Here is a 14,388-nt window from a genome sequence, read left to right as displayed (position 1 = left end):
TCTGTTCGGCGACGGCTCGGAGTCGGGCGGCGTCTCATCAACATCGAGGAGCAGGCCCCGGCGAGGAAAAACCGGGTATGGACGCTACAAGCCTCGGCAGCCGCCGCGCTAATGATTAACGGTCCCCACCCCCGTTCCTCTCCGTCCGTCCCCTGGCTCCTCGCCCCGAGCCGTCACCGGCGGCCCGAACGTGTTGATGGGGCAGAGCGCTTGCTTGTGTCCATTGCATTTTGGGTAACGAGACGGCCATTGTGTTCCAGAGGCAGACCCCGCCGAGTTCTCAATACTCCAATCTGGGCATGCACTGGCTGGAGCTGGAACTCAGACGGAATAAAAAGGAACGGAGTTACACTCCCAGTTAATAAATTAAAAAATATTCTGATCTAATTTCAATTATAACAGGTGGTGCAAGAACAATTACCTTTTTTCGTTTGGTAGATAAATACATCACTGTAAGTTACCCCGAGTGAGTAGGTGAGGAATTGATATAACTCTGGCAAAATAAGACAGAAACAGTGTTGATGTAGTGCATATATAGTTGGCATGTACTTGGTGAAAGGGCCTTTCTCTGTGTTCTTTCTGTCTATGACTCTCACAGATTTATGATGAGAAAATTACGATGAGCTGCTACAGAATGGACACAACAAGGCCCTTCACTAGAGGTGAGAATAGGGCAAATGATATATCACATGGAGAAGTCTGACACTGGCTTTAAGTGAACTCATCCAATTCACTGAAATAAATAGAGCAGCGGATTACTTTGTAAATGACTACAGGTTCAGAAGTGAGGGTGTTCAGACAGACCTGGGAGTTTTGTACATTAGTCACTGAAAGTGAGTGTGCATGTACAGCAAACAGTTAAGTTGACAGAAGTTATTTCAAAAATATTTAAATATAAATATATAATAGTGCCTTTACACTCAGTAGCCACTTTATTAGATCCAGGAGGTATGTTCGTGGTCTTCTGCTGCTGTAGAGCATCCACTTCAAGGTTTGATGTGCTATGCATTCAGAGATGCTCTTCTGCACATCCCTGTTGTTTCGCTCGATTAGTTAAGTTTCTGTCACCTTCCTGTCAGCTTGAACCCAACTGGCCATTCTCCTCTGACCTCCCATTAACAAGACTGCTGTGAAGATACATTGAACAGAGAGGTCAGGACTTCCGGTAAGATGGCGATTGTTCAGTTGCTCCGAACTTTTGCTCAGTTATTCTTCTTACCTTTGCACTATATGTCTCCCTTCTTAAACCTTAGTTAGGTATTTTATTAGTTCTCTTTTACCTGTGAACACATCTATCTTATAATGGCTACCAAAAGTACTAAAACCGGGAAAAAGGAAACTTCTACGGCTTTGTTGGCTGACATTCTCGCTGTTCTGGAACAACATCAACAAGATACTTTAATGGATTTTAGAGCTGAATTTAGAACTTCTTTCAACCAGCTGAATGTCAAATTGGATCAGATTAATGCTAGAGTGGATGAACATGCTGAACATTTATCTCGCATTGACGTAACTTCTGAAGATTTAAAACGCCATGTTCAAAATCTTGAAACTCTCTGAGGAGAAGAACAGTAAACTTTTTTCCAAAATGGTGGATCTTGAAAATCGGAGCAGACGTTGCAATCTACGAATTCTTGGTTTGCCAGAGGCCACCAAAAACTGCTCTCCCGTTGAATTTTTTTCTAAGTTTCTCTGTGAGATCTTCGGGAAAGAATTCCTTCCGACTCCACCTGATCTTGAAAGGGCACACAGGATCTATGTTCCTCGAGCAATTCTGGTTTCCCGCCCATGGCCGATTATTTTATGCTTTCATCAATACCAGGTGAAAAACCGTTTGATGATGGAGGCACGCCGCAGAGGTACTTTTGCTTTTCAAAATACGGTCATTCGTTTTGTGGAGGATTTTGCCCCCCAGGTTCTGAAGATGCATGCTGAGGTTAAAGGTGTAATGAAAGTGCTTTTTGATCGCGGATTCAGACCCTCTCTCCGAAATCCAGCCGATCTTCGAATTACGCTTACTACTGGAGATTATAAGTGGTTTAAATCAGTGAAGGAGGCTGAGGTGTTTGTTGGAAGTCTTCCAGCCACCTCGTCTTCTTCAGAACCGGCTTGACCTTCTAAAATGGTTGATAAATACTTCCCGGAGTAAAACTATATTTTCCGAACTCAGACTTTATTTGAATAATTCAGACATTATCTATTGAAACTCTAAGGGCTGTAGTCAATCTCTCTCTGGACTTGGTGCGTTTTTTCTAAATAGATAATTTAAGTTTAATGTTTCCCTGCGAACTTTTAGATTTTACCTGTGTGATCTATTTTATTTTTGTATAACCTCATCTACAGAGAACTACAATTGTCTTTAACTTGTTTTGGAGGTTTGCAGTTTTTATTGAAGGCCTCCCTGTTGGTTGATTCATAGTTTAAGTTTTGCTTTTTTTTCTGTAAATGGTTGATAAGGACTCTCTTTGAATTTTATAATTTCCCCCTTTTCTCCCTCCCTTTTTTTTTCTTTTAATCTTTTATAATTTTTCGCGGGTAGGTTAGTTTTAGTTTCCTTCTGATTTTCTTTGTATTAAGTTTTATACTTCTGTTGAAGTTGTTCCTATTTGTAATTCTGTTTTCTAGTGCATAAATTAGTTATTATTTGCTATATTATTTATACGGAACTTTTGTTAACGACACAGAACTGGAAGCCATACTTGGGTTAATTTTTTTGGTAGAGCTAGCTGCTTTTTTAGGTAGCCGTCTAATTTTGGGTTGCGAGGGGGGGGTGGATTCTCCAGTTCCAACACTGTTTCTTTTGTTTTCCTTTGTTATTCAGGACATGTCTCTGTTTTGTTCTACGGATCTATGTTTACATTTTTGCTGCCAGACTGTTATTGTACTGCTTGATTTTTTTATATGCCTGCTACCTTCTATGCACTAACAATTGATAATGGTTAATGCACTTAAATTTGTGAGCTGGAATGTAAAGGGATTGAATCATCCTGTTAAAAGAAGGAAGGTCTTCTCGGATATTATACAACTCAAAGCTGACGTTGCTTTCTTTAAGAAACTCATTCGTAGTTTTGATAATTCTCGGCTTCTGTCAAAGTGGGCGGGTCAGCATTTTCATTCATCCTTTGCTGCCAAAGTTAGGGGGGGGGGGGTCTCCATCCTTATTAATTCAAATATTCCTTTTGAACTCCATAATAAGATATCTGATACAAATGGCCATTTTATTATTGTTTCTGGTAAATTATATAATACTAAAGTTGTACTAGCAAACCTGTATGCTCCCAATTTTGATGATGTTAATTTTTTTGAACGATTTTTCTCCTCACTACCAGATTTAAACTCATACTCTCTTATACTGGGTGGCGATTTCAATTGTTGGTTAGATCCTAATTTGGATCGATCGTCCTCTGTTACTAGACTACCTACTAAATCTGCCTTAGCTATTCACTCTTTTCTCTCTAATTATGGTATCTCTGATATATGGCGCTTCCTTCATCCTACTGAGAGAGACTATTCTTTTTTTTACATGTTCACCATACCTATACTAGAATTGACTACTTTTTACTCGATAATCTTATTCCATTTGTCTATTCTTGTGATTATCAGAGTATACTGATTTCTGACCATGCCCCAATTACTTTGTCTTTAAATTTTCCTGGTCTCCCTCAGAGGAATAAACACTGGCGTCTTGACTCGACTTTATTATCAGATGATGATTTTCTAAAATTTATTAAAGATCAGATAACCTTTTATTTTAACACCAATACATCATCTGAAGTGTCATCCCAGGTTGTCTGAGATGCCATGAAAGCATATTTGAGGGGTCAAATAATCTCCTATACAGCAAATCTTAATAGAAAGTCCTGTGCAGATCGATTAGACCTCATTAATCAAATTAAAGAATTGGATCAACTGTATGCTCAAACTAAGAATCCTGAATTATACAAGAAGCGTGTAGAACTTCAAACTAAATTTAATCTTCTGTCTACTCAACCTGTCGAACGCCAACTTTTTGAAAGTAAGAGTCGCTTCTATATTCATGGTGACATATCTGGTAAATTTCTAGCCAATCAGCTGAGGCGTTCCAAAGCCAAACAACATATTACAAAGATCTGGAAGGAGAATGGAGACTTTACATCGGATCACTTAGAAATCAACGACGCATTTAAAAATTTTTATTCTCGACTTTATTCCTCTGAATCTTTGAATGACAATATCTCTGTTGATCATTTTTTAAATAATCTGAATATTCCTTCGCTTTCATCTGATTTTAAAGCCAAACTTAATGTGCCTATATCATCAGAAGAAATATCTTTTGCAATTTCTGCATTGTCTTCAGGGAAATCTCCTGGACCTGATGGGTTCCCTGTAGAACTTTATAAATCATTCTCTTTACTTCTTTCTCCTCAGTTATTCTCAGTATTGTCTGACTCGTTTAATTACAGTAAATTGCCACCCTCTTTTAATGAGGCATCTATTATTCTTTTACTAAAAAAGGGTAAAGACCCAACAGAGTGTTCCTCGTATAGGCCGATTTCTTTGCTTAATGTTGATGTTAAAATCTTGGCCAAAGCTTTGGCTTATAGATTAGAAACTGTTATTCCCTCTATTATTTCTGATGATCAAACTGGTTTTATTAAAAACCGTCTTCCTTTTTTTAACATTTGGCGTTTATTTAACATTTTATATTCACCTCCAACTGGGATTCCTGAATGTGTTATCTCCCCCAATGCAGAGAAAGCATTTGATCGTATAGAGTGGAACGACCTTTTTGCAGTTTTAGAAAAATTTGACTTCGGTCAAAGTTTTATCTCTTGGATCAAATTGCTGTATTTGTGTCCTACTGCCTCTGTTTTGACTAATTTTCAGAAATCCCAGTTATTTAACCTCAAACGTGTCACCCGTCAGGGATGCCCTTTAAGTCCCTTTCTCTTTGATTTGGCTATAGAACCTTTAGCGATAGCATTTCGAAATTGTCCTGAATTGACCGGGATTTGGAGAGGTGGTGTTGAGCATAAAGTTTCTCTTTATGCTGATGACTTATCACTTTTTCTTTCAAATCCGTCTACATCCTTACCTCCAATGTTTTCACTTCTTGATCAGTTTAGCCAGTTCTCTGGCTATAAACTTAATTTACATAAGAGCGAACTTTTCCCAATTAATAAAGAAGCACGAGAATTAACATTTCGTGATCTCCCTTTTAAAGTAGTTCATAATCAATTTACTTATCTTGGGCCTACAGTCACAAGGAAGTTTAAAGATCTCTTTCGTGAAAATTTTGCCAATCTTTCATATACTATAAAACAGAGTCTGTTACAATGGTCACCTCTATCTATGTCTTTGGTAGGTCGTATTAATGTTGTTAAAATGTACGTTCTCCCTAAACTTTTATATTTATTTCAATCAATCCCAATTTTTATTCCTAAATCTTTTTTTGATTCCTTAGACTCTATTATTTTGTCATATCTGTGGAAGAATAAGCGCTCTAGAATTAATAAAGTTTATCTCCAAAAATCTAAAAAAGAGGGTGGCATGGCTTTACCTAACTTTCATTTACATTATTGGGCAGCCAATATACGTTGTGCTACCTTTTGGTCTTTTTTCCATGGCCAACCCGAGTGCCCTAACTGGGTGGCAATGGAGTTGAGTTCCACTAAAGATTTATCTATCTCTGCACTTCTTGGCTCTGTACTCCCTAGTAGTTCATCCAGATTAATTGTTAATCCTCTTGTTAGACACACTTTGCGTATATGGGCTCAGTTTAGGAAATTTTATGGTTTCCATGGTTTTTCCTTTTCTAGCCCTGTCGTACATAATCACCTTTTTTTTTACCTACTACGTATGATTCAGCATTCCATGATTGGTATAGGAAGGGCATTAGACATTTTGAAGATCTTTTTATTGATAATCGCTTCGCATCTTTTCAACAGCTCTCTGCTGAGTTCAATCTGCCCAATGCTCATTTTTTTAGATATCTCCAAATTATTAATCCTTTAATTCCTAACTTCCCTGAAATGCCTGAGAAAAATGTTATGGATTTATTTCTTTCTATTAATCCACTAGGTAAAGGTTTAATATCATTTATTCGTGATAAATTAGCATCCTTACGGTATGCCCCTGTGGATAAAATTAGAAAGGCTTGGGAGCATGATTTAAATATCTCCTTATCTGATGAGACTTGGGACTCGATTCTCAAATCGGTTAATTCAACCTCTCTTTGTGCTCGCCATTGCCTTTTACAGTTTAAGATTGTTCATAGAGCCCATATGTCTAAATCTAAACTATCTCGATTTTACCCTAATATTAGTCCCCTTTGTGATAAATGCAAAAGGGGCGAGGCCTCTCTCATTCATATGTACTGGTTTTGTCCTAGCTTGGAGAAATTTTGGAAAGATGTCTTCACAATGTTATCTTATATTCTGAATCAGCACCTAGAACCTAACCCTTTAATTGCTTTGTTTGGTTTTTTGGGTGAGACAGATTTGCGTCTGAGTTCGACTAAGTGTCGAATATTATCTTTTGCTTCTCTCCTGGCTAGAAGTTTAATCCTCCTTAGATGGAGAGATGTTGCCCCGCCCACGCATGCTCAATGGCTTAACGATATTATGTCCTGCTGAGATCTTGAAAAAATTTATTACTCAGTTCTTAATTCGGATACAAAGTTCCATAAGGTATGGGGACCTTTTATTGAGTACTTTCATAACCTTCCTCTTAACTAAGGTTTTTTTTTCGGTCCCTTGCTTTCAGCTCCTTTTTTTTTGGTAGTAGGCATTGATATCTTCTGTTGCTAAGTGTATTTACAGTTTTGGGGGTTTGAATGTCCTGTTTTATACTCTCTATATTGTGTTGTGGTTGGTCTGGAGTTTTTTTTGTTGTGGGGCTTGGGGAGGATACTAATTTTACATGTCTTCAATTTGGGTGCTTTCTCAATTATCTTCTTTTGTATTATATTATTGTGTGTTTATTTTTGCACTGTATTAATGCTCTTCATTTCGATCTGGGTTTTTTTTTATCTGTAGCGATGCAGAAAATGTATAAAAAAACTAATAATAAAAAAAAGAACAGAGAGGTCAGAGGCAAAGGGATGAATATCACATTGTAACTTCTTACATTTTTCTCCCAATCTTGTCTAAAATCAGCCCATCGATTGGAACATTTCGATTCACTCTCACTGACTGCTCCAGGCACTCCAGATAATCATGATCCCCGTGGTATTACAGCTGTACTACAATCTCCCGGGTCCCTCAATGTCCTTCCTGATGGACCAGCTGAAACCCATCAATGATTTGGAAGGATTTCAGAATCAGGTTTATCTTCACTGAAATTTTATTGTTTTGTTGCAGAAGTACAGTGCAATATGTAAAAAAATAAATTAGTGTCACAGAAGAGAGCAAAGATAGTGAGGAAGTGTTCATGGGTTCATTGTCCATTCAGAAATCTGGTGGTGGAGGAGAAGAAGCTGTTTCTAAGTGTGAGTCATCTGATTTCTGTACCTCCTCCCTGATCATGCCAGTGAGAAGAAGGCATGTCCTGAGTGTTGGGGGACCTTAATGATAGATGGCACCTTTTTGAGGCATCACCTTTTGAAGGCGTCCTCAATGCTGGGAAGGCTAGTTCCCGGCATGAACTGGCTGAGTTTACAGCCCTCTGCAGCTCTTTCCTAACCTGTGTAGTGGCCCCTCCATTCCAGACGGTGACACAACCAGTTAGAATGCACGGTCAATCTGTAAAATTTAATATCAGAGACGTATACAATATACATCCTGAAATTCTTTTTCTTCGCAAACATCCATGAAAACAGGAGTGCTCCAAAGAATGAATGACAGTTAAATGTTAGAACCCCAAAGCCCCCCCCCAGCTCACCCCTCCCATGCAGCAGCAAAGCAATGACACCCCCCCCGCCAGCAAAGAAACATTGGACCCCCGCCCCGCCGAGCACTCAGGTGCGCAGCATCAGTTGGCTAGAGTCTTCGGTGAGACATCAAATCTCAGACTCCTAATGAAATATAGCCACTGACTGTCTTTCCCTCATGTCTCTGCTACAGTCTCATGTCAGCTGTGGTGTGGGCTGCCTCACTCTTACCTGTGGAACAGAAGGAAAGGGCTTACTTCAACGCTCCAAGTTAAACATGGTACCCTTGCCATCACAGTATGAAAGGGCACTGAAATGTTCTCTTAAATGTTACAATTACAGTGTCACAGTCAGAGAGCCAGCAACTGAGTCACAGCCGACCCAGGAGATTAAAGTGATCTGTTCTGTCACTACCCTGTACTTATTGATGATTTTTGTATCTTTTAACAGGACATCAAAGGTGGAGGAATTGCGACTGGGTATCTCAGACGGAATATCACATCCGATCGACACCCCACTCAGCTCCCCAGCACCTGAATATCATCGGCCTGTGAGCGTGGAGGGAGAGACGCTGGTTTGTTTCACTTCAGACCCCAGGCAGTGAGGGCTGTTGCAGGGCACCGACCGTGACACAGCTGGGGAAAGACACACTGTCTACAGCGGGGAGGGGAGAAACCACTGATGTGAGGACAGGAGCCAATCTGCAGAGAAGCCAAGTAACCTCTTCCAGCCTGTGAAGGAGCGGGCAGTGATCACTGCAGTGCGGATTGGGAAAGGAACAGCCACTGCAACGAGAGACCGTGTGTGACACGCTGGGGGAGGTGAGCTCACCTGATCTGTGACTGGGAACGTGTTCACCACATCCTTGTTTTTGCACCAGTGAAACATTCATTCTTTTGACTGAGATAAACTTGATCCATTTCCCTGAGAATATTCAAATCTTCTTTCCCTTGTTTCCATTTGAGGAAAGTAATTAATTCGGTCATCTTTTTACTGACTGATCACTGGGGTCCCGGGGAAACATTGACACCCTGCCTCAGGTGCTTGTAGGGACTCAGTCATAATGGGACATTGGCAAATTCATACTGGCGAGAGGCCATTCATCTGCTGTGCATGCAGGAAAGAATTCACTCCCTCATCCTATGTGGTGACACAGTGCTGAGTTTGTGTTGAGGAGAGGCCGTTCTTCTGCTGATGTTGTGGGAGAGGATTCATTTGGCCATCCGACCACAGGAAAGAACTGATGAAACGGCAGCGAGTTCCCGCTGGGGAGAGGATATTCACGTGCTCTCACTGCGGGAAGAGTTTCAACAATTCCTTTAACCTGCAAAGGCATCAGCGAGTCCACACTGGGGAGCGGCCATACATCTGCCATCAGTGTGGCGAGGCATTCACTCAGTCAACCCACCTACTGGTACACCAGCGAGTTCACACCAGGGAGAGACTGTTCACCTGCGCTGAGTGCGGGAAGGGATTTGCTCAGTCATCCAGCCTACTGATACACCAGCAAATTCACACTCGGGAGAGACTGTTCACCTGCTTTGAGTGTGGAAAGGGATTCACCCAGTCTTCCAAACTGCTGGCTCACCAGCGGGTTCACACCGGGGAGAGGCCATTCATCTGCTCTGAGTGTGGGAAGGGGTTCACTCAGTCGTCCCACCTGCTGACACATCTGCGAATACACACAGGGGAGAGGCCGTTCACCTGCTCTGAGTGTGGGAGGGGATTCAGCCGTTCGTCCAGTCTGCAGACCCACCGACGAGTGCACACCGGGGAGAAACCATTCCGCTGCTTTGATTGTGGGAAAGCATTCACTCGGATGGCCAACCTGTTGGTGCACCAGCAGATTCACACTGGAGAGAGGCTGCTGTTCATCTGCTCCGAGTGTGGGAAGGGGTTCAGCCGGACCTCAAACCTCCAGATACACCAGAAGATTCACAGCGGGGAGAGGCCATTCACCTGCTCCGAGTGCGGGAAGGGATTCATCCGGTCGTCTGACCTTCTTACGCACCAACGGATTCACACCGGGGAGAGACCGTACACCTGCTCTGACTGCGGTAAAGGCTTCACTCGTTCAACTGATCTGCTGATGCACCAGCGAGTTCACACCGGAGAGAAGCCATTCACCTGCCCTGAATGTGGGAAGAACTTTATTCGATCGTCTCATTTCTGGAGGCACCGACGAGCTCACACTGAAGAGAAGGTTTAAATGTGTGGTTCATACACGGGGCATTTAAACACGGGGGCTGCTGAGACAGCGGTGAGTTCACAAGTGACTGCAGGAACTGATTCTGCGGTTATTGCTGCTGTTGATCACTTCCAGGTTTGGACCCTGGTCACTGGACACATTTGGGTTGTTTCCCCTGGAACTGCAGGTACATTTGTGTTCTGCACCGATTATAAATAAATCTGTTCTGTGTGAATGAACTGGGCCTGAGGAGGATGTGGAGAGACTTTTGAGTGGATGCGGACAAGCTGAAAGGGACGGGCAAACACACAGCAGATGGAGTCAGGTGTTGGAAATAGGAGATCATCAACCTCAGTGGGAACTCCTGATGTCAAGTTGATCGTCAGATGCTCGACGGCAGGAAAATGGTGTCCAATCACCGTCGGTCATGACCTTGCTAACTGACGGGGCAGAGAGAGGGGCCAAGTGGCCTTTACCTGTGGTATGATGCTCACACAAAGCAGGGGGCACAACACACTGAGGGTCCAACTGCATCTGTGGAGGCTGGACCAGATGGACTACATCCCAGAGCCCTGAGAGAGGTTGCTGAGAGAACAGACACACTGGTCATGATCTTTCAAGAATCTCTTGATTTCTGGCATGGTCCCAGAGGACTGGAAGATCGCAAATGTCACTCCACTCTTTAAGAAGGGAGGAAGGCAAAAGAAAGGAAACTGTAGGCCAGTTAGCCGAACTTCAGTGGTTGGGAAGATGTTGAAGAAGAGGCGGTGGTTATCATCTACTTGGATTTTCAGAAGGCATTTGATAAGGTGCCACACATGAGGCTGCTTAACAAGATAAAATCCTATTGCATTACAGGAAAGACACTGGCATGGAGAGAGGAATGGCTGACGGGCAGGGTAGCGTGTGAGAATAAATGGGACCTTTTCTGGTTGGATGCCAGTATTCCTCAGGGGTCAGTAGTTGACGAGCACTTTTCACGTTGCTTGTCAATGATTCGGCAATTGATGGCTTTGTGGCAAAGTTTGTGGGTGATATGAAGATAGGTGGAGGGGTGGGTAGTGCTGAGGAAACAACACGATTGTAGCATGACATAGACAAATTGGAAGAATGGGCAAAATAGTGTTAGATGGAATACACTGTTGGGAGATGTACGATAATGCATTTTAGCAAAAGGAACAAAAGTGCAGACAATTATCTAAAAGGAGAGAAAGTGAAACATGCGAAGGGGCTTTGCATGGCAGAAAGTATGAGTTAATGGTCTGGGTTTCCTGACACGGTCTCGACCGGAAACGTCAACTTGTACCTTTATCAGCCACGGACACCGGTCAACCCGTTAAGCTCCATAAGCGTCCTGTTTTGTGGTCCCAGACTCCAGAATCTGGTTCGCCTGGGAAATGGGCCAAGAACTGCAAAGTGTTGCATTTTGGGAAGACAGACCTGGCACCATGAATTGCAGTGTCCTGGGGAGCACTGGAGAACTCAGAGACGGAAAAGGGCGACGTGGTGAACGGGGTGATGAAGTCGTTTGGCTCCCTTACCCTCATTAGTCATGGGTCTGAGTGCAAGCGTCAGCACGTCGTGTTGACTATGGAAGATGTCGGTGAGACCGCACTTGGAATTTATGTGAGTTTCTGGTCACTTATCTGTGGGAAGTATAACATTAAAAAGGCTAAGTTGCAAAATCGGTTCTCAGGAAGGACCCCAGGACTGGAAGGCTTGAGTTATAAAGAGAGACTGGAGGGAACATAGAACACGACAGCACAGTGTCGGCCCTTTGTTCTGACCTTTTTACTGACCCGAAGATTAATCTAACCCTTCCCGGCTACGTAGGCCTCCATTTTTCTATCATCCATGTGTCTATCTCAGAGTTTCTTAAATGCCCCTAATCTGTCTGCTTCCACCAACTCGGACAGACTGTTCCGCATACCACCACTTGTGTAAAAAAAAACATTTTCCTCTGCTGGTTGTACCCCTCTGGAGCATAGTCGTTTCCTTACAGAGGTTTATAAAGTGACGAAGGGTATCGATGAGGTGGATAATCACGGCCGTTTCTCAGGGTAGGGGAGTGTCAAACTAGAGGGCATCTGTTTCAGGTGAGAGAGAGAGAAAGATTTAACTAGCTCCTTAGGGGCAGGTTTTTCAAACAGAGGGTGGTGGGTGCCCATCACACAATTCTAGAGGGAGTGGTAGAGGCTGGTACAGTCACAGTGTCTGAAAGACAGTTGGACAGGTTCAGGGACAGGAAAGGTTCAGAAGGATCAGGGTCAAATGCTGATAAATTGGACGAGTTCAGGTCGCAACTCGGTCAGTCTGAACCTGTGTCTGTGCCTTATAGCTCAGACTGTCTGCCATCTCTCATGTCTTCACAGGAATAGGTAGATAGATATTGACCCCAAAGGAAATTACACCGTCACAGTGCTACAAATATTAGAAGTAAAAAAATTTTTTAAATGTTTCCTTAAAAATAAGATGTACAAGATTTCCAAGTTACAATGATAAGATGGTAGTGCAAGAATTACCATAACATTACACAGTAAAACATGCCCATTCACACCGTCCGGATAAGAAGTGATGGCAATAATGCACAGGGTGTCGGCAGTGGCAGAGTGGGGTAAACAGAAGTCAACAGACATTCTAACAGGAGGGGGTCATCAGTTCTCAGATTGATTAATTATACAGCTTCATGGCCAAGGGTAAGAATGACGTTTTATAGCACTCTTTGGAGCAGTGCAGTTGTCTTAGTCTATTACTAAAGTGCTCCTCTGTGCAGACAAGGTGGCATGCAGAGGGTGAGAAACACTCCAGACTTGCCAGGATTTTCCAGAATGTCCAGTTTGACTTGTATGTCTTCTCTAATCAGTTTATTGAGCTTGCTGGCATCACCCATGTGAAGGCCATTTCCCCAGCACACCACTGCATAGAACATTGTATTGGTGACCTCGGTCTCCTCAGGAAGTAGAGGTGACTCTGGCCTTTCTTGTACATGGCATCTATATTGGTGCTGCACTCAAGTCTGTCATCCAGGTGCACCCCAGGTACCTGTAGGTCCTCACCTCATCCACGTCCTCACCATCGATAATAACAGGGAGCAGTGCAGGCTTGGTCTTCCTAAAGTCCATCACCACCTCCTTTACTGATGTTGAGCTGCAGATGATTCACCGTTTGACAAAGTCCTCCACCAGGGTCCTGTGTTCATCCTCTTGACCTCCCTTTATACACCCGACCATTGCTGAGTCATCAGAGAATTTCTGCAAATCACACAACTCAATGTTGTATCTAAGGTCCAAGGTACACAGGGTAAACGGAAAGGGAGCCAATACAGCCCCCTGTGGGGCCTCAATGCTGCTTATAGCCATGTCTGACACACAGCTCTGAAGCCACATGAACTGTGGTCAGCCAGTCAGGTAGTCCATTATCCAGGACAATAGAAGTGCCAACCTGCATTGAATGGAGCTTCCCCCAGCAATGAGGGCAGTGTGGTATTGAGGGCTCTTCAGAGATCTGTCGCATGTACGGTGAATGCATCGTTTGCGTGAGCTGCAGGCACACATGTTCCAGTGCCAACACAGTGCGCCCACATTCCTCAGCAGAACAACACTGAACACAACAAAAGAACAGCAGCCAAATTCCCCCTTTCCTCTCTCCCAGGAACATACACAGTCCTCTAACCCTGGGATAGGCCTCCAGCCCCCAGTGGACTCGCAGTTGGGTTCACAGACATTGGACCTTCAACTTCCCCAGCAGCCTTGCAAAATGTACAAGTTACTTCCCTCATAAAAGTGATACTTCGGTGTGGGTTGTAAATCCTTGGGAAGGAAACAGTTCCCCATTCCAGGTGGAAGCGTGACTCAGGATGGGCGGGACTTCACCTGGTCTGTGACTCAGGGTGGGCGGGACTTCACCTGGTCTGTGACTCAGGGTGGGCGGGACTTCACCTGGTCTGTGACTCAGGGTGGGCGGGACTTCACCTGGTCTGTGGATCAGGATGGGCGGGACTTCACCTGGCCTGTGACTCAGGATGGGCGGGACTACACCTGGTCTGTGACTCAGGATGGGCGGGACTACACCTGGTCTGTGGATCAGGGTGGGCGGGACTTCACCTGGTCTGTGACTCAGGATGGGCGGGACTTCACCTGGTCTGTGACTCAGGATGGGCGGGACTACACCTGGTCTGTGACTCAGGATGGGCGGGACTTCACCTGGTCTGCGGATCAGGGTGGGCGGGACTTCACATGGTCTGTGACTCAGGGTGGGCGGGACTTCACCTGGTCTGTGACTCAGGTTGGGCGGGACTTCACCTGGGCTGTGACTCAGGGTGGGCGGGACTTCACCTGGGCTGTGACTCAGG

General features: G+C 43.8%; 1 protein-coding gene across 1 annotated transcript in view; it reads left to right on the top strand.

The window, feature by feature from the left end:
* Nucleotides 1-13,929, top strand: part of LOC132381666 (zinc finger protein 585B-like) — a 41,606-nt gene extending 27,677 nt beyond the window's left edge. Inside the window, exon 2 of the mRNA XM_059951270.1 lies at nucleotides 9,125-13,929. Within this exon, the coding sequence (XP_059807253.1) occupies nucleotides 9,125-10,058 (934 nt within the window). The 3' untranslated portion in view covers nucleotides 10,059-13,929. The remainder of the gene's footprint in view (nucleotides 1-9,124) is intronic.
* The last annotated feature ends 459 nt before the right edge of the window (nucleotides 13,930-14,388 follow it).

The sequence above is a fragment of the Hypanus sabinus genome, chromosome 26 (assembly GCF_030144855.1).
Source record: "Hypanus sabinus isolate sHypSab1 chromosome 26, sHypSab1.hap1, whole genome shotgun sequence".
In the NCBI taxonomy this organism is placed as follows: domain Eukaryota; kingdom Metazoa; phylum Chordata; class Chondrichthyes; order Myliobatiformes; family Dasyatidae; genus Hypanus; species Hypanus sabinus.
The sequence above is the reverse complement of the archived record's forward strand: the minus strand, read 5'-3'. Positions and strand labels throughout refer to the sequence as shown.